This window comes from Manduca sexta, chromosome 18, assembly GCF_014839805.1.
Source record: "Manduca sexta isolate Smith_Timp_Sample1 chromosome 18, JHU_Msex_v1.0, whole genome shotgun sequence".
In the NCBI taxonomy this organism is placed as follows: Eukaryota; Metazoa; Arthropoda; class Insecta; order Lepidoptera; family Sphingidae; genus Manduca; species Manduca sexta.
Genome location: NC_051132.1, coordinates 6,864,027 through 6,884,406, shown reverse-complemented (window position 1 = coordinate 6,884,406; position 20,380 = coordinate 6,864,027). Strand labels below are relative to the sequence as shown.

Sequence of the window (20,380 nt, the reverse complement as noted above, 5' to 3'; positions counted from 1 at the left end):
TGTTGTAAAGCGTGTCCGTATAAATTATACTTTAGAAATAATAGTTTATATATTTAACCTACACAACAATCAATCGAGTGAAAAAAAGTAAAGAACAATAGTATTCGATAACTAGAAAGACAGCAAAGTTTAGATTAGCACATAAGTTTAAAAATTTTTTACCTACCAATTTCGTAAGAAAATACATACTAGTAAAGAACAGATAATAAATGCAAAATAAAATATTTTTAGCACCAAAATGTCCAGCAAATATTACATTATTTTCTTTTAACACTAAAACAATATAAGTAGGTACCGAAATGTATATCACCATATTTAAAAAAAAGATTTCTTTTAATACTCCTAAACTCTTATTTTCACACGCATCGGCCCTTAACTTGGCACCAATACTTTGAACAAGATAAATTATAAATAATTTCGCCTGCTGGTCCACACTTGTGAAAACTTTGTCTGGGAAAAAACGTAGCCTATAGCACTATAAAAATCTATACAGACAAAATGAAAATCTTGTTACGCGCGGCTATACTAACCGATGACATCGGGCGTTTCCGGAAGTATTCGGCTGCGCGGGCGAGCTGGCCGAAGAGAAAATATGTCACGCGGCGACTATTCTATTATTCTCTCTGGTTGCACGTAGTCAAAAATGTCTAAAATTGTATTCTGTAATTATGTTTGCTAATATAATGTTTAATACTGTAAAAAGAGCGTTTAAAAATCTCTGTAGTAATTCCCGAGATTAGCGCGTTCCAAACATATTACGGCGTTATATATATATATTAGTATATATTAGTATAGATAAGTAGGTACCTACGTGCCTGTGCGAGTAGATTAGGCACTACTCGGAAATTGATTTCCACTCCGAATAGCGCGTAATTATTTGCCCAACTGTGACGTTAATGAACCAATCGCGTACACACATTCGAGTGTACAAGAGCTTTCGCACACAACCAGCTGCCCAAACTTGATTCCCCAACAGGTCAGTGAAGTACCGAGACATGTTTTAATTACTTTGTTTTAGCAATCGGGCCACGAGAACCTAATTGAGTCAACTAAAACAGCATTTGGTCCTACTCCGTCTATGGGGCTTATCCGTCTATTTGCAATTGACGATAAAGCCAATTGATAATAGTACTGATAGGAAAATAGGGATTTTTTAATTATTTTACCTATATGGCTATCAAACTTGTCCCTCGATTAGATTTGATTGCAAAAAGACGGATTTGCCTCCGTAGACGGTATAGGACCTCCTGACTATCACTATGAACTATATGTTCGTAATTACATTGATAATTTCAATTTTACAACATTATTATAATTCGAAATATGACTGATAAAAATTACACAATTCGTAAAGAAAGCATAAAAAGTATCTAGTTTCATTTACTTAAGGAAATAAGTATTATCTATATAGATATTCATCAGTTACGTGTGTGGTCGGATAGCAGTACATTGGAATGAATATTGTTAAATATTAGCTAAATATAGTATTGTAGATTGACGGCAAATTGTAAAATAGACGTGAATTTACTAGTTAACTATTAATATTAGCTTAAAAATAAATATTATTTAGACATCACAAGACGATTCGTATGTTTACATTATAATTCGCTATGATATACTTCGGTGGTGACTTTCAATTCGTGTTCGTGGAATGCTGAGCAGTCTGCCGGATAAGTGGCCTGGAATATGATAAAGTAAATGTTTCAATATGTTATATAATATCACCTAGAAATATTTTTTTTACGTATTTCGACTATTACAGTTAGAATGTATTTTCTTTAAAATCACACAGCTATCACATTAGGATTAATTAATATTCCAAATTTGTATTATTGTGAAGAAATTTCAATAAAAGAAGAAAATAGTAATTTCAGCTTACCTCGCAGTTGACATCGTTCTGTATGGCGTTGTAGAGGTCCCAGAACCCTTCGCCCTTTTGGAAACTGAGAGCAGCCGAGGCTACCAAGCTACTCAACTTCGTCAATCCTGCTTTGAATCCTGGAAGTCCTGAAATATATTGCAGAATTTTGGAAGAGATAGACAAAAGTTTGATAGATTAAGTACTTTTTAGTTTGTGTAGTGATTTATGCATACCGTCCCAAAGTTATGGTCAAGATTACAAAAGCAAAAATTTTAGAAATCAATAGGTATATTCATAGAAAACAAAATGTATAATATATGTAAAATATAGTAATGTATAATATATATAACTATAATATAAAATATTGTGATACTTGTACTAGGTTATAATTTTCTAGTCACATATTGTATTTGGTTTTAATAGCAACATTACTTAAGGACACGTCCAAACAAAGGTATTATTTGTTTATATCAGCTTCATCCATTCCTGAATATGGTGTAGAAAAATAACAAAGAAATATCACCGAAAATACGTATGATTTTATGAAATATTTCTTAGTAGTTCCGGGTTACCACACACGTAAGGTTGGCTTTTATACATAGATAATATATATCAAAAGCATCAACGACTAATTGGGATGATAAAACAATCGGAAACTCGATCTGCGTTTGCCGCTTTTGTATAGTAGTTTCGTGACTGTTCGGATTTTATGGCATACTATAGTTTCCGTTACATATTCTTACGATATTTTTTACTATTATCAAGATTTTTCCTTGCGTGCAGGAATTAGGTTAGGTACAATGGTGCTTCCTATGTACACATAGGTGTACCTACTATGTTGGGAAATGTCAAGTTGTATATGTAGGTAGGTGTGTTCGTTTACATTTTAGGTTTAACTTATTTACCATACTTAATTTTATATGTTTTTTTTTTTGCAAGATTAAATTTTATTACCGTTCCAGTACGTCTTGACTTGGTTTCTTTTTATTAAGCGGTCGCTAAAGTGACAGAAATTTTCCTTGGATTTCACTGAGAAATGAAATCCAAGGAAAATGTCTACCGTCAAGAGACGAATGTAATATTAAGAAGGTTGGATATAAAATATATTACCTTTCGTTTCATTATCTTGATGTCTGTTGACCAAGCACATCAGGTGTTCTTGGCAATGAGGTGCCGCCACGGAGTGCTTGTACGCTCTGTACACGCGCAGCACCGGCTCGATGACCTCCAAGTTCAGGGTGTCGGTCAGACGGTCTGCGATCGCGTTGTAGTCGCCACGGGAAGATATTGATTTCGTCGTCTTCTCTGCCATTTTAACGGTTTGCTGTAATATTTGAATCCTCATTAGTGATTTATTTTTCAGTTTGAGCTCCCTCATAATTTGTGACAGAACGAATACCTACTTTTAAAGAAGTCGCCAACATTTAATAGATATTAACTATTTTATTCAAGTAAATAACGAAACAAACAAGCGTACCACCTTATATTAAACACCAGCTGATTCTTTAACAATAAAAATTGCAACACCACCCAGAAATGCGAACTGTAGAAGCAGCTTTGCGTTGCGCTTCTCTCCACAAGGCGGGCGTTAAGTCTTATTATGCCTAGTAATAAAAGAAACTAACCTTAAAATACTCTATAGCCGGAGACACATATTGAGATACATCAGTATCGATATCCATGTATTTCTTTAGCACGTAGTTGACGAGCACAGTGATGGACTTCTCCGGTTTCTTTACGTTGAAATGTGTGCTCTTTGGAAGGCCTTGCGCTTCCAGGAAATTGTTTATGATGAACTGAGCTGATATGAGATATCTGGAAATGTTGAGAATGATTTATAGCAACGAGGATATGTATGGTGGTGTTTTTATAATAATTCGAGTCTATTGCTAAATTTTATTAAATCTCATCCTTAAATGATGGCGAATTAATACTTCTAATACTTAAATAATACTTTCGCTGTGGCGCACGCAAATGGTGCGTATTTTCGGGCGTGACAAGAGTCTGTGACAAGAGTAGGCATAAATTTCTCGTCCAAAATAGTGGGGCCATAGTACATATATATCGATGGGGGCCACACACCAGGTGGATTTTCGAGCGGTTACGACTGTGCGGGAAAACACACGATGTGTGTTCGAACTTTATTTACTATATTTTTTTTTTATAATATGTGATGATTTAAAAAAAAAATGTGTTGATGAATTATTATTTTATTTATTCCAAACAGAGTTCAATGTGTTATTTTTGTGTATGTTTATTATTATTGTGTATCTTTCGTAATGTAATAGCACAGAAGAAAGGCGAGCTTCACTAAAACTAAAAATCTGTAGGTATTTTAAGAATTGTAATGTACCTACTTTACAGATTACTAGAATTACATCAGTGGCGAATTCTATGTAGAAATTTTCATTAGAAGGATTTGCAGACCTATATGTTGTGTCGGGTTCTCTTTTAGATAGTTTCATTTATCGCCACTGCTCTACATAATTGTATAAATATTAGCATTTTTTTATTACAGCACATGTTCAGCTTGAAAAATAAATATATCTAATAAAAGCTACTTTGTCAAAAAACGGCCATTATTTTATGTTCGTATAAAGATCAGTTCTACATCTATGCATCATTCCTACATCGTTGTCGGTAAGCGACGTCCATTGTTTACTTATTGAATTTTAGCAGAGTTTCAAAATTTGCAGTGATTGGTATTCGGTAAGTTTGTGTTTATATGTGTATGGGAATGGGTAATGGATTATAACGAGTGCAGCGCGTTTGTAAAATATATAAATAAAGTATTTAAGGATTTTTTTCACTATTTTTAATGAAATATAAATAGTTATAAGGCTTTCATATCTACAGAAACATTTTTTTTTTAATTAATATAATAACTGCTACATATCTCAAATACTATTATAAAAATAAATTATTGAAAAATGTTCTTTTAATAATTAAGGTGTAGAATACACAAATTAATATGTTTGTATACTTATTTAGTAAAAAAATAACAATAACAATATTAAGGAGATACTTAATATTTTACATTAAATTATGTACACCAATTTCACACAAAACAGTAGTGTTGCGCCGCACTGGTGTCGAGTGCCCGAAAACGCATCTGGTGTAATGCCGCATTCGTGTCACGAAGCCGAACGCCAGTGCGGGAAGACGGAATCCGTACGCAATCTCCGCATAGGTGGATAGATCGTTGTTTTGGCGCCGCAGCGAACGTATAAACATTTTTAAACAATAAAATACAAGTCTGTTGGGTTTATATTAAGTTTTTCTGTGTATTTAAATATCTGTTATGATTAGTCTAAAATTATAAATAGACTGGTGTCTTAATAAGGTCAGATGTTAGATGAAGATATTATGTTAAAGTAATAAATTGAAAATAAATTATTAATATCTAGTTCTAAGTTCAATGTCACCTCCGACCGTTCATTCTTATCATGAACTCTATTTAAAGGTATCTCGATCTCTTTTTGGTTTTCTGAGAATAGTACTGTTATTTAGATCAAAATAATTTTATTGGGAAAATATTCTCATAAAAGAAAATCTGAGAATTTCAATTCTAGAATTTTAATATACTTATAGTATTATCATCTTATCGACTTATTTATTATTTACCTCTGATACACTTCAGGTTTCGATACCTGAACAACCATGTCGGTCAAATACGTAGCAGCTGCCTTGATCCAATGCCTCCTGAACGAATGGTTTTCGAAATTCTTAAACATTGTTTCAAAACTGATGCTTCCATCAGGTCCAGTGAAGGATTTTAGGATCTGTTTTACCCCAGACTTCTCCCAAATAGTCTGTCCTAATTTTGAATTAATGAATATGTCCCAGTAAAGATGTGCCTTTTCCAAAAAAGGTGGAAGGAATGAGGCATGGTCTTTGTGGCCGTCAGCTCTCCTTTCGGCTTCGATCTCGGAGAAGGCGCTGATCGCACTCATTACTAAAGGCATGTACTTAACGGTGTTTTGATTGGTTACGAAACTTGATGCCAGGTTCAATATGCCTTCGAGATTCAAATCACTGTCATTGTTTTCCCGTTTTTCTCGTTTTGGTTGCTGAGTTCCCATATTTTGGGCGAACATGGATATCATTGAGCCGACCATAGCGGGATCGATTTTGCCGTCTTGCCCGCCAAATATGCTGCCTAGACCTGTAAATTTATAATTATGATAGATAGTTTTTGGTAGGCATTTTCTATGGTTTGGTTATGTACTTAGTAGTAATTGTTTCTTTGCTAGTAATCAGATAATCATTTTTAACTGACAATTCTTTACGTGCATTAAATTCTACTGATTGATCATACTTACTAGACAGCATATCACCAGCATTTCCATTCCCTTGGCCTAGTAAAGATCCGAAATTCTTAGCGTTGTGTCCTTGCATGAGTGAACCCACTAGATTCCCTATAGTTGCCAGTCCGTTGAGATTATTACCACCATCTCCCATATTTTGGAGGAATGAGGAAGCAAGGTCCAGAAATGGGTTATCATCATCAGTATGACCTCCGATAATCGGAAGGGCTATGAACTGACAGAGAAGTACAGCTAGTAAGCTGAGCTTGGCCATTTTGTTTCTGTAAAGAAAAGATAAAAAAATATAATCAGGACCCTATGAATATAGTAGGTAGGTACACTTTTCATTTTAATTTGAACTTGCACAAGAGAAGTGTGATTTAATCCCTACAAATTATAAACTAAAGTCCTCCGCCGCGTCTGTCTGTCTGGACGCGATAAACTCAAAAACTTCCAAACCAATTTCGATGAGAATTGGCATGGAAATAGTTTGAGACCTTGGAAAGGATATAGCCACTTTATATCCCGGGAAAATCTATCAAACGGGCGAAGCCGCGAGCGCGAGCAAGTATTATAATAATTATAAACCTACTCGCATTGCAGACGATTGTAAGTCACTTAAAATACCTATATTTAAAAAAAAAAGGTTTTCGAGTGTTAACTTTATAGAGGAATACAACCGATACTTAATATACTTAGGTACGATTTTGTATTTAGTTGGTACCTAAATATGCATTTGACAATTAACTTGTAAAACTTGTTCAGGTAAAAAAACTGCGATCGTGTTTCGCTGTATTTTTTAATAAGAACTTATCGAAGCAATGAATTAATTAGCGTGTTAGTGATTTATTCGGCATTGCAAATATCAGCTTCTAAAAATTGGTATCAGGTTTATATTTAATTTAGCACTGTTTTATATTTTGTTATATTATTATCCGACGTTTGGATCAATGGCTTTAGTTTTATTCTCGAACGGCTTCAATTGGGAGAGGGAGGATTAAAAAATGCCGAATAAAATTTTAGAAAAGAAGTGCCATATTTTATCTTATATTTTGTTTATGTTAAAGTTATAATAATCATTAAACTAATCCTATTTTTTTTGTATTAGTCTGCTCATCGAGTGAGGCTTTTCTACTAAAGTAACAATTTACTTTATTAGGTATATACCTGTACAATATTATATAAAATATATTTCTTATTTGTCACAAGTATTAGTATTGATCGCGATATTAAATGTTATTTAAATATTTACGTTACAAAAAACTGCTCTATTTCTTCAAGAAGAAAATATCTTTCAGCAAAAATTACTTTATCCGTACTGTTCATATTTATTGCATAAGATGTAGTTTTATAGCAGTTTCGTAATGTGGAACATACTGTATAAAATTAAAATGAGTAGGTATAGTTCATTATTGTTAGTTACAATGGATTTGTAACGGATATGTAATTTATGCATGAATAAACAAGCTTATAAAACGTGCCGTTCAATATTTTATTTATAACAAAAATATATTATAATTTATGCATGTATAAATATATTGATAAAACATGTTAAAATATGCTACTGACATTTGATTCTAAATGTTAAATAATTCAATAAAAATCGAAAGTATTTTATAATTTTAGCAGTGAAGCAAAAAATAAATGAATTCTTTATCCTATTTCTTTCTTCTGCTATGCTGACGGTAATGGATTTGCGTATCCAATATTTGCGGAACAATGGCTAATTCTTTTTTCAAAATTTCACAGTCATTAGTTTAGATCTTATGCTTCTAGACCGCTCAGAATCATCTAATTTGCGACGGATTACGTTATTTATTTTTTAAATATCGAACAAAATTTAAATAAGGACTCATCTTCGTAAAAAAAATTAAAGTGCGCACTATCCCCTGGTATTTAGTTAATGTGTACGTGTTAAATGTGAACAGATAAGAAAAATTGTATTTGCTAAACATTCATGTGGGTTGTGTCTGAATATCTATCATAGTCAGTGGTGCTATGGAATATTCCAATTGTCGCTGATTAAGCACCCAGCCCTCATGAGTGGTATTAATAATACCCATATGCGAATAAAGCCAGTTTCGAATAGGACTGCGCTCGTCACATTAGATCGTGTCTTATTATTTTTTTTTATTGCCTTAGTAGGCAAACGAGCAAGCGGTCGGCCTGATGTTATGCAGCATCTGTCGCCCATAGACTAAAGCAATGCTAGAGGCATAGCCAAGGCGTTGCCTACCGGATCTCCGGCCTCTTCTAATCCGCAATGACAGTTTCATTCAAATCGGAATACCTACATACTGTTTGACTGACCAAACTGCGACATTGCGTACCATATGGTTATGATGTCTAAGATCTTTCATATATAATAATATCAGCCCTGTATTATATACTTGCCCACTGCTGAGCACGGGCCTCCTCTACTACTGAGAGGGATTAGGCCTTAGTCCACCACGCTGGCCTAGTGCGGATTGGTAGACTTCACACACCTTCGAAAGTCCAATAGAGAACTTCTCGGATGTGCAGGTTTCCTCACGATGTTTTCCTTCACCGTTAAAGCGAACGATAAATTCACAAAGAATACACACATGATTTTTTAGAAAAGTCAGAAGTGTGTGCCCTTGGGATTTGAACCTGCGGACATTCGTCTTGGCAGACCGTTCCACACCCAACTAGGCTATCGCCGCTATATCTTTCATATACTTTATATCAAAAATATTGCCTAGTAAAAGCCTAGCAATTGCCCCCTTATAATTATTGCAACGATAATCCACTCATTAAAGAAATATATAAAAAGTATTTTGAGTCATCGGCCAATGATATTTAGTCGTGTACCTTCTACTCAGTAACAATAGCTAGTTAAAACATGAAATCAAGTAAATGTAAACTTATATACCTTGTAGAAAAATAAAATTGACATTTATAATTAATTAGTATATCGTGAATATTACCAATGAAACTATTAAATACCATAAATGTACAGAGCAGAGTATATTACAAATAATAAGTAATTCGATTTGAACGCTTTATAACTAACGCGAATATTTATTTTCGATGGCATGTGACATGAATAATTCAACCGCATTCCGCTGACCATCTCGTGCCATTTCTCTCTTCATTTAAAAGTGAAAACCGATGTTGATCTGTTTAATTTATGAAAATATTTGTTCGTTGTAGCCATGAAAAGTGGTTATCAGTTATGTGAGACTGATCATTCTGCTTTTGAATGTTTTGTTATTTGTCTCCCTAATTTTGAATGTCACTCGGTATAATGATACGATTTATCTGACAGTAATACTTATATACAGATTATAATAACATAGAGGTAGAAATGTGGATTTTTTTAATATGCTATTGAAGGATGAAACGAGAAATCTATTCGCCGGATAATCTCTTATACTGTCCATACTCTATAAGAAGTTTAAATTAGTGCCTAATTCTTACAGGCCTTAAGTAAAAGCCATTGTTTCTGCCGTCACACATGTCCGCTTTTTTGTGGTAGCAATAAAATGGTCCCTGGTCGGAACTAGGCCGCTGTCGTTCCTAGGCCGCGGCCTGTATGGCCGATAAGAGTATGAATTAAAAAGCGCTCATATGCTCGCGATTATGAAGAATTTAAATCTGTAGTAAATGTTTGTATTATATAGAAGTGTTTCAAATAATGTCTCGCACTAAAAACCATGTTAAATATTTTTTTTTATAAATGAGATGGCGCATTATCTTGATTTGTTATCGTTTCCACTGGCTCATTATATTTGTTTTTTATCAGATTCAGTCACGTGTAATGGAAAGTGCATTAGAAAATGTTCATGCTACGGAAACAATGGGACCTATTCTCTAACAAAATATGTCCAATTTTGATAAGACTCATGCAGAAAATATGTTGGTACCGAAATGTCATTATGAACTTCATTGTAACGAAATAAAGTTCAATTTGCAACAAAAATGGCAATGGAAATTAACCTGCCTCATCTATTGTAGAAAACAATGGAAAGTAGAGTATATCTCATTCTTAATGGCGACATTGTTTCGGATTTAAGCTACATCGAGACTCGACCGTTACTAGTTACTATTAATATGTTTGTAATAGAGTTAGAATCGATTAATAAGAGTATGTGTGTAGTCACTATGTTGGAGAGATTTGGGTGAAATATGCAACGAATAACGACTTCCTTTACCAAAATTGGGATTATTTTGGGCAGCTATAAATCAATTCAAAAGGTTGTTCTTTATACCTTCTATTAATGTTGTCGAATAAAGTACAAGGGATATCTAGCTAGTTTGTCTTTCGTTCGCACTACTGTTGCGATAATAAATATCATTAATTAATGCTAAAGACTATATTTTAACTCAAAAACCTGGGCGAGGATTCGAGAAAAAACTAGGTGTAAATATACAGGCATAATAATAAAATGCAAACAATAATATTTAATTATTAAAAACTCGTTACATAACGAATATATATTTCTAAAAATAAACGTAACTAGGTCACCGAGTTGATTATTTATACAATTAAGCATATTGACAATTAGAAAGTAAAATAAATTATTGGTCTCATTAGCCATGAGGATCCATGAGCCGTTCGGAGTTCTCATTCCATTTAGGCATTGAACGAATTAGTATTTGACTTGCCTTCTACGTTGGTGTCTAGTTCGGCTCTCATTTGGGTGATAAAAAGTGTCTTATTGGTAGAGCTTAAATATGGACTGTTCTTGCTTACAATCATATCCTTTACGAGAATTAAAATCTAAAATTATAATTTCCAACAGTGGATATTACCAGCAGCGTATTTTTAAATTTTATATCGTGCAAGGATCATCTTGTGTATAAAACTCGACAGGAATGTATGACTAACGGGTTTCTTTGACTTGCCCTTACAGTGGACGCTATCTTGCCTTCTAACAAAATAAAATATCGTGGTTCAAAAATTGTCTTAAGGATATCTTATCTACTATGTTTAGTTTGAAGTTTTAAAGAATTTAGAAATTTGAGTTATTTTTTCTATTTGCAATTTCTTTTAAGACCCTATCCAAAGCAAAAGAACTTGAGCATTCGTTCGTTAAAAAAAAAAATATTATATGAAAATGTTAAACAATAAAAATATTTCTTATTAAATTGTTTATTTAATAGTGTTAGGTGCAAATTTAAATTATGTATACTTTAGGAGAAGCTGCACGGAATTAATAATTTTATTGGTATTTTTACTGTAAAAAGTAAAGATATAATATCTACATTATAAACAATTTGAAACTACCAAAGTTAAGATACCATATTCTAGACTGTGATGTTTAATTGTTATGTTAGATATTTCAAAATTTCGAGTGAATAGCCTATAAAAATACGATTAGCGCTTCGTTTTGCTAAGGTTTTGCTAAAGATTGAAGCAGACAGGATCTGATGATCGGAGGACTGATAGAGTCCATTGTTGCTATAGTAGAGTTCCTGTATGACGAATTACATTTGCGATGTTGGTAGCCACAAAACGTTGTTATTATTCACGAGACAAAACCACGTAACGGTGTCGGATGACTTGTGGCCAAAAATGCTGAGCATTCAACGGGTCAGTAGAACTGTGTTTTGTTTGCCGATTGGTTTGTATTGTTGTTTTAAGAATGTAACTTATGTAGGTTATTAAGTAGTACGATAAATTATAATATAGGCTATACTACAAGAGTACTCGAGGGATATTAAATGAAATGATTTATTTTGAACTCGTAAAATGTTATACATTATATATATTCCGTCAATATTAACTCTACCACCAGTTCGTAAAGCAGTTCTCACCAGAGAAGAACGGGCAAGAAACTTGAGTGTTGCTCTTTTCAAAATCAGTTTAAGGTATAGACTACAGTACATGATAAAGAGAAGAAAAAAATACAATTAGTTTTTTTATTGTTGTTTAGAGAAGTTAATTTATATGCTCGCAAAATAAGGAATAAATTAATTTCAAATTTCCATACGAGTGTACAAATACCTGATGGATAGATTTAGAGAGCAAGGGCTTGTTTCACAACTTCTGAGTAAAGGCTTCTGTCACATAAATACATAAACCGACCAAATACAAGTCACGTATGCTCCCATATAAATAATAATAAAATCAGTGCTATACATTATTTGTTTAATACAATAATTGTTAATAAAATTTATTCGAAACTGTGATACAGACCCTTAAGGAGTTTTGAAATATTGTACAATTTAGAACATAAGACTACCTAATTAGATTTCGTGCTACAATACGTAGGTACGACATAAAGTTTAAACTTAATATTATACTTAATTGTAATACTTATTGAAAAGTTGTAAGGTGTAATGACTATTCAGGTACCTAATTATCTCAGAGTTGAACTAGATAATCTTAATATAATTTTAGTGCATTCTAAGTCTCATAAATTAATCTTAAAAATAAACACAGTAAAACAGTATAATTTTTATACGCAGTCATTTGTAAAAGTCAAGTCACGCCATTTATTCTCCCTTCGAAATGTTTATTATAACATTTTAATCGGTTCGGGAATGATTTTCTATATATTCCTGTTGTGATACGATGCCAAATAAAAGTAAATGTACAAAAAACGTTTGATTTATGTTTTATGTTCACTCGTGAAATATCTTTTTATCAAGATTTGCTGAGCGACCGATTGCTAGTATTTGCTTTTGTTCCAATATTTTTTTTTGTTATTCGAGTCGATTTATAATTATTATTAATAACATTGGCAATAGCGTGGTGGACTAAGGCCTAATCCCTCTCAGTAGTAGAGGAGGCCTGTGCTCAGCAGTGGGCAAGTATATAATACAGGGCTGATATTATTATTAACATTGGCAATAGATGGTATTAATCTTGGACTTGAAAAGTCGGATTTTAAGCCGGTTTATTAGATGCGGAGGTACGTGGTCTAACCGGTCTGATTTGTGGCATAATCATTGAAAGCCTTACTATGCTCGGCTTTATCTAGACGATAGAGGCAGACAACCCTATATGTAGCCTTGCGAATAAATAAGAAAGATAACTTAAAGTTGTTTTGACAGATTTGATAATAAAATTTAATATATTTTCGTTATGTCGGTTGTATGAATAAAATAATTTACTTTTAGTTTTATATTTAGTCTAAGTTACATCGGTTAACTAACTTTAATTAGCAAATAAAATTTTAAAACATCATAAAGAAATACTTACTGCATGTTTCTTTATAATTTCTAAACAATATTACCTGAAGTTACGAACTGGGCCCTTATTCTCTATCCCGCGCGTTATTTTAACAGTGTGTAACAAGGACGTAACACAACGCATCATGTTTAGGACTATAGAAATTTGGATTACAGAATACCATTACACGCACATTTCTCGAAGATAACATGACACGGCCGTGTTACGCGTTTACACTACCATACAGAATAAGGGCCCTGGATACGAAAGTCGAACTCAATGATTACTTAATTGCTTCGCATGGTCTATAATTAGCGCGGAATGTCAATCAGTCTTCCTTTAGGGCGGAAACAGACTAGCAATATAATACCACTTCGATTGAACCAATCACTTAAAACATTTTATGGGTTTAAACAGAACTAGTATCCGATAAATAGTCAACGAGTAATATCGGTAATTTTAAGACTTGATGAGCATAGCGAAAGAAAGAGTGATATTAATTTAGAATATTCGTGGGTCCTCTCTTGGCTTGCCGGCAAGCCCGACAGCCACATGACATTACGCGTGTCAGGGAAAAACAACCTTATTATGTAGTATATAAGGTTATATTCCCGCGACACACGTAAATGTCAATGTCACATTGAGAGGACCCACGAGCCCTTGAAGTATCTCAACGTTTGCCGGCAAACATGACAGCTTCATTGACATTTACGTATGTCACGGGAATATAACCTTATATACTACATAATAAGGTTATTTTTAACTACCCCAATCACAATAAAATTTCGTCTTATACAGGTACGGAAAAGTGACTCCGACACATTGGATTGTGAGTGGAGTGTTAGAGTATCAAGTGATGAGAGATGACTATCCTTCGCTAGTCAATACAATGATTTGAGCCTATTCAAAAACGGATGTGAGATTTGAGAATCATGACGTAACTTTGAAAAGGAATAAAATGCACTTGCTTCCGGAAATAGCGTGAAATTGCAAGACGGGATTTAGCGATCGTTAAAATGCTAAAATATCGTAAGTCGTGCGTTTTGAATGAGAATTTTATTTGGAAGATTGCCCATTCTATTGGGTTTTCCAATTATTCGTGATTATACGTGAACGCTTTTATTTGGATGTAGAAAGCTTAGGTTTTTCAATAAACGTAAGGTAGACATTGGGATTTGGGACCTAAGTATATTCTTGAGAGAATTGGGTTTTGCTAAGATTAAATTGAAATCTAAATCTAGTTAAGTAAAGCGATGTTGGACACCGAAGTATATAATGGAATTCTGTGTTAAAAACCGGAGAATATAATCCACAATAATAATATAAATATTTACCTTTAAAGATAAGGTTATTAAATTTTAAGGTTTTCGCCTGGGATTGGATTTGTACGGTATATCTTGTAAGTGATTTCTTAACCTATGCGAAGTCCGTCAGTTTACACTAAGCTAGTGTTATAAACTATTGGTTAAATGCTTAAATTCTCAGTAATAGGAGAGGCCTATGTTTAGCAATAGCACACCATATTACACAGAGCTGGTATTATTAAGTAAACTATAGATTTATTGTAAAATATAAGTTGGAATCCAATTATACTAAAGCTTGGGCACTAAATTCTTATCATAAATCTTGACATATTATTGTATCTCTATAAGATAACTGAATCCTTGATGGCCCACTTAATATTAACATCCTCATAAATCGGTTCTTGATATGTAAAATAAAAAATATAAAAATGTCTAAATTGCAACATATCACGACATATCTATACTATTATATAAAGCTGAAGAGTTTGTTTGTTTGTTTGTTTGTTTGAACGCGCTAATCTCAGGAACTACCAGTCCAAACTGAAAAATTCTTTTTGCGTTGGATAGCCCTTTGTTCGTGAAGTGCTATAGGCTATATATCATCACGCTATACTCAATAGGAGCAGAGCAGTAATGGCTAATCTCAGGAACTACCGGTCCAAACTGAAAAATTCTTTTTGCGTTGGATAGCCCTTTGTTCGTGGAGTGCTATAGGCTATATATCGTCACGCTATACCCAATAGGAGCGGAGCAGTAATGGCTAATCTCAGGAACTACCGGTCCAAACTGAAAAATTCTTTTTGCGTTGGATAGCCCTTTGTTCGTGGAGTGCTATAGGTTATATATCATCACGCTATACCCAATAGGAGCGGAGCAGTAATGGCTAATCTCAGGAACTACCGGTCCAAACTGAAAAATTCTTTTTGCGTTGGATAGCCCTTTGTTCGTGGAGTGCTATAGGCTATATATCATCACGCTATACCCAATAGGAGCGGAGCAGTAATGGCTAATCTCAGGAACTACCGGTCCAAACTGAAAAAATATTTTTGTGTTGAATAGCCCTTTGTTTATAGAGTGCTCTAAGTTATATATCATCACGCTATGACTAATAGGAGCGGAGCAGTAATGGCTAAACTCAGGAACTACCAGTTTGAACTGAAAAAATCGTTTTGAGTTGGATAGCCCTTTATTTGTGGAGTGCTATAGGCTGTATATCATCACGCTATGACCAATAGGAGCGGAGCAGTAATGAAACATGTTGCAAAAACGGGGAAAAAATATTCGTTTTGAGAGCTTCCGTTGCGTGCGCTGCGTAAACCGTTAAAGTTATGCGACAATGATGTATGACGGGATTGTACCTCTTAAAAATTTCTAAAAAATATATTATAAAACAAAGGCCCCCGCTGCATCTGTCTGCCTGAACGTGTTACACTCAAAAACTACCCAACCTATTAAGATGAAATTTGGTTTGGAGACAGTTTGAGATCCTGGGAAGAACATAGGCTCCCGGGAAACTACTACTTTTATAACGGAAAACTTTAGCCTGAAAATCTTTATCACGCGGGCGGAGCCGCGGGCAAAAGCTAGTTATAAAATATAATAATAAAATATCTAACAAAAATCGTAATATCTTTTAGCATTATAAAACAAAAGACGCAAAAAGATGTTGGGCCATGTTAGGAACTGGGTTATCTTCGGTTACACTACCTTAGAAAACGCAGATCACGGTTGTGTGTTTCACACCTAATATACATAGCGGTGTTAAGAATGCCGTTTCTCCACCGGGTTACGACTCAATCAAAACGCTAAGTGTTTGCTCGTTTGTAAATACCCTTAACACATCTAATATCGATGTATAATTTGATTCTTAAACGGTTATATTCGTACATACATACATACATAACATCACGCATTTTATCCCCGAAGGGGTATGCAGAGGCGCAACTAGGGCACCCACTTTTCGCCAAGTATGTTCCGTCCCATGATGTGATAGGGGGCGAGCCTATCGCCATATCGGGCACAAATTCCAGACTCCGGGCTGATACTGAGCAGAAAAACCCAAATATCACTTTGCCCGACCCGGTATTCGAACCCAGGACCTCAGAGCGCTATTGTACCGGACGTGCAATACAACTACGCCACCGAGGCAGTCGGCAGAAGGTTATATTCGTATTTTTCCTAAAAGCAATTTACACATTTTTTATACGTGTACAGCTAAGTGCACTGCACCTGATGGTAATAATGGGGTCTAATAGAATGTCGATTGACGAGAGATCTACACAATTATGCCGGCTTGTTAGAACCGGATGTACACAGGCTAATCCCGAAACGCGGCACACTTATATGAGACACTATAGCGGGTATAACACATTGTGTATGGTGGTCGCTATCCGTGAGGATATATCCTACCGTAAAATATATCCTACCACCAGTAGACAAGATTAATACAATAATAATAATAATATCAGCCCTGTATTATATACTTGCCCACTGCTGAGCACGGGCCTCCTCTACTACTGAGAGGGATTAGGCCTTAGTCCACCACGCTGGCCTAGTGCGGATTGGTAGACTTCACACACCTTTGAAATTCCTATAGAGAATTTCTCAGATGTGCAGGTTTCCTCACGATGTTTTCCTTTACCGTTAAAGCGAACGATAAATTCACAAAGAATACACATGATTTTAGACAAGTCAGAGGTGTGTGCCCTTGGGATTTGAACCTGCGGACATTGGTCTTGGCAGTCCATTCCACACTCAACTAGGCTATCGCCGCTTACGATTAATACAAGATAAAGCATAATTATAACTTTTTAAAAGAACAATACAATATTGTCCTGAACCTAACAAAAATCTTTTGTTTTGTTAGGATGTGTATTTTTAAAATCATTTTTTATTTGTCTAATTGTTGTCTTGTTTTATCACGTTGATAGCCAGTGTGAAAACTAAATAATTATTAATTTAGTACTCACATAGTAACCAAAAGATTTTTCAAGGAAAGTGGGTATTTACTATCATTATCAGTTTTTACGCAGAGGTATTTGGTTAGTGACTTTGTTTCTATAGAGCTCGTGTCGTCGACCTCACCTGTTCGCGACGCCAATCATTTTAGCGGTACGTTTAACTAGGTCCGCACGCAGATTCTATAGCTTTGTTATTTATTTTCTTAAGGTAATCACCGAAGGCGAAACGGCAAAGCACTGGTTTGTTAGATCATATGTATTTGGTATTCACTACTTTTAAAAGAATACACAATACACCTAAAGATATTGTTTAGAGTTAAAATAACGCCTTCCATCGCGATTGCAAAATTTTACTGTTGTTACTATAAGTCCGTTCATTTTTATGTCATATTTTTATTATTAAGATATTCATAAGCACACTACTCATTTTGAAAAATACTCTTGGACATTTGCATTTGGGCTAATAAAAATAACTGATTATAATTTGGAAAGCGTTAGAGTTAAAAACAAATTTCCTCTACCTCTTTTGGGTGCAGGACAATATATTCATAATGAATAAAGATGTTGAACGTATACTGTAGGCAAATTATTTTTTATATAAGCTGTTTCATCTTGGGATAACAGTAACACCCGCTTATTATGATTTTTCGCGTAATACGCCAATTTTAAACCAGTGCCTGCAATTTGAGGCATGTTTTAATACATTTTGTCATGCTTAATACGATTCGTCGTCGTTAATTCGCCTTTAGAACACGTGTGTTATCACAAATTGTGAACCGCGAAAGTTTTAACTAGGACGAATATGGTTTACTTTTAAATTGATGCCAAATAAATCCTATGTCTTCAAGGGATTACTTACATAGTGGCAATGTATGTAAATAATGTCTTACTCTCCTGGCTTGTGCCAATTCTAATGGGATTAAAAAGTTATGTTTGTTAGTGATTGGTAAAGCGGAACATATTTGTTGCTTTGAAAATCTAAGACAATATATGACAAATCGAGCTTCGATGACTGGTCTTCATTTTATCGACTGCATAAAATCTTTAGATGTTCCCTTTCTTTAAATACTATAAATAATGTTTAAATACTTTATTTATTTATTTAAACTTTATTTACAGTAAATGTATACATATGGATTTTATGTCTGAGGCATTCTCTAAAAGTCTACCTTTGGTTGTTGCAGGGTTGTGAGAATGTAGGTGTACTTATATATAAACAAGGCAATACATATTATACTATATAATACATACATATCTAGATAAATACAAACATTCTTATCCTATAAAACATACAATATAAATAATATCATGATGTAACATAATTTTAAAATACACAGGTAACATTATAATAATTTTATAAGTTTATAATTCAATACCTCCACAAAATAAGTACATAATACGTTTTATTATCCGTTTCCAGCACAATATGCTTTCTCGCTTAAAATGCGTTTATGGTCGGGTCCCTTCAAAATCATCTTAAACGAGTTTTACTGCATCGATAAAAATGCCTTCAGTTTAAAATAAGACAAAATGCAGCACAATATATGATATCGGAAGTTCATCAATTGTTATTACTAATTAGTGAAAAATACATGTCATCAGCAACTTGGAAATGCTGACGGAGGTAACCTACTTATTCCAATCGGCATACACGTATGATTTTCTGTTTGCATAATATAGCTGCGTACTTAAAATCAGCTGTTTTATTGTTTCGATAAATGTTTTGTACATTTTATTATTATAGAAAGTGCAAGGCCGTGTTTTCTTTTATGTAGAAAGATTACAATAAAACGCTAGATTATGATTAATGTAGGCAAAATGTAAATGCTGTACATGTGGCGAGCCTTATCGGATATTAATTCTAAAACCGAGAAATTCCATCACATTATTTCGTTTTGGTTGCTAATGTCAATTAAATCTCTGTTAAAGTTATAATACTTTAGAATTTGAGAATTTGTAAAGACTAGGCACAGGAATTCTTAAACTATTTACAGTTAGCGACATTTCCTTAGTTTGCGTGAATCATTTTCTTAAATATGGACCACGCCGTTATAACTGTATCTATTAGTTTAATAACTTGTAACGTTTATATTATTTGAACTCAAGTCTTAAATTATTGTACTTTTAAGTTATAAAACTTGCTTAGTTGAAAGGGTAAATGAAATATTCACGGTTGTTCTAAATTAATCTTTATAATGTTTTATGTTTATAATTGGTCGTTTTTTTATGAAACTCTTTAGTATCATATTATATAAGTGTGTTTGAAATTCAGTGAAATAGGTTTTTATTAGAATCGAAAAATAATAAAAAATAATGAACATTAAGTTCTTGATTTTCGACATAATATTGTAAATGTCAGAAGAAACTATATTTCGAGATTGGCGATTAAAATAAAAGTTAAACTTACCCTCAATATAAAAAAGAACTCCAAAATGCACAATATTAAAATATTTTACGTCACTTTTAGTTTTTAAATATCGACTCCCGCGCACGTTCGTTTCATGACTCAATTCACGCACCGGTAAATGCAAAAGAACCACGTAACCATTCCCGCTAAAAATTCAATGTTGCTACACTACAAAACAATATTTTTGTTGTTACAACACTCGTTATTATATCTAAAAGAAATGTTTGAAAAATCGAACACTTTTAAACATTCAAATAATATGAAGCCGTGTGACCGACGTTCAAGCCACGGCAATGTTTTTTCGTCTATGTAGGAATAATGTTGCTCGCTCTTTTTCACGTATTGCTCTGTTACTTTCTTACAGGTGAAGACTTGAGTGCATTCGTCCTTGACTCTGAAC

General features: G+C 33.8%; 1 protein-coding gene across 3 annotated transcripts; it reads right to left on the bottom strand.

Annotated features, from left to right (window-relative positions):
* Positions 1-700: 700 nt before the first annotated feature.
* On the bottom strand, positions 701-20,295 carry LOC115449438. Of its 3 annotated transcripts, none has more exons than XM_030177262.2 (7): positions 7,421-7,508; positions 6,184-6,449; positions 5,486-6,026; positions 3,487-3,676; positions 2,972-3,185; positions 1,880-2,007; positions 701-1,679 (listed from the first exon to the last, which is right to left on the bottom strand). In XM_030177262.2, the coding sequence occupies exons 1-7, from the start codon at positions 7,492-7,494 to the stop codon at positions 1,599-1,601; spliced, it is 1,494 nt and encodes a 497-aa protein (XP_030033122.2). In that variant the 5' UTR covers positions 7,495-7,508; the 3' UTR covers positions 701-1,598. The 3 variants fall into 3 exon arrangements, with proteins under 3 accessions (XP_030033122.2, XP_030033124.1, XP_030033126.1); XM_030177264.2 differs by lacking the exon at positions 7,421-7,508 and adding an exon at positions 19,981-20,295 and having other exon boundaries at positions 702-1,679; XM_030177266.2 differs by lacking the exon at positions 7,421-7,508 and adding an exon at positions 7,336-7,354 and having other exon boundaries at positions 702-1,679.
* Between the last annotated feature and the right edge of the window lie 85 nt (positions 20,296-20,380).

What these genes read in the sequence shown, in the direction of transcription:
- LOC115449438 (XM_030177262.2), bottom strand. Translation starts at nt 7,494, where the DNA reads ATGAACAGTACGGATAAAGTAATTTTTGCTGAAAGATATTTTCTTCTT. An exon ending in CGGCTATAGAGTATTTTAAG is followed by an intron (nt 3,186 to 3,486) that starts GTTAGTTTCTTT and finishes CAAATATTACAG; the next exon opens with CAAACCGTTAAAATGGCAGA. An exon ending in TCAAGATAATGAAACGAAAG is followed by an intron (nt 2,008 to 2,971) that starts GTAATATATTTT and finishes AATATATTTCAG; the next exon opens with GACTTCCAGGATTCAAAGCA.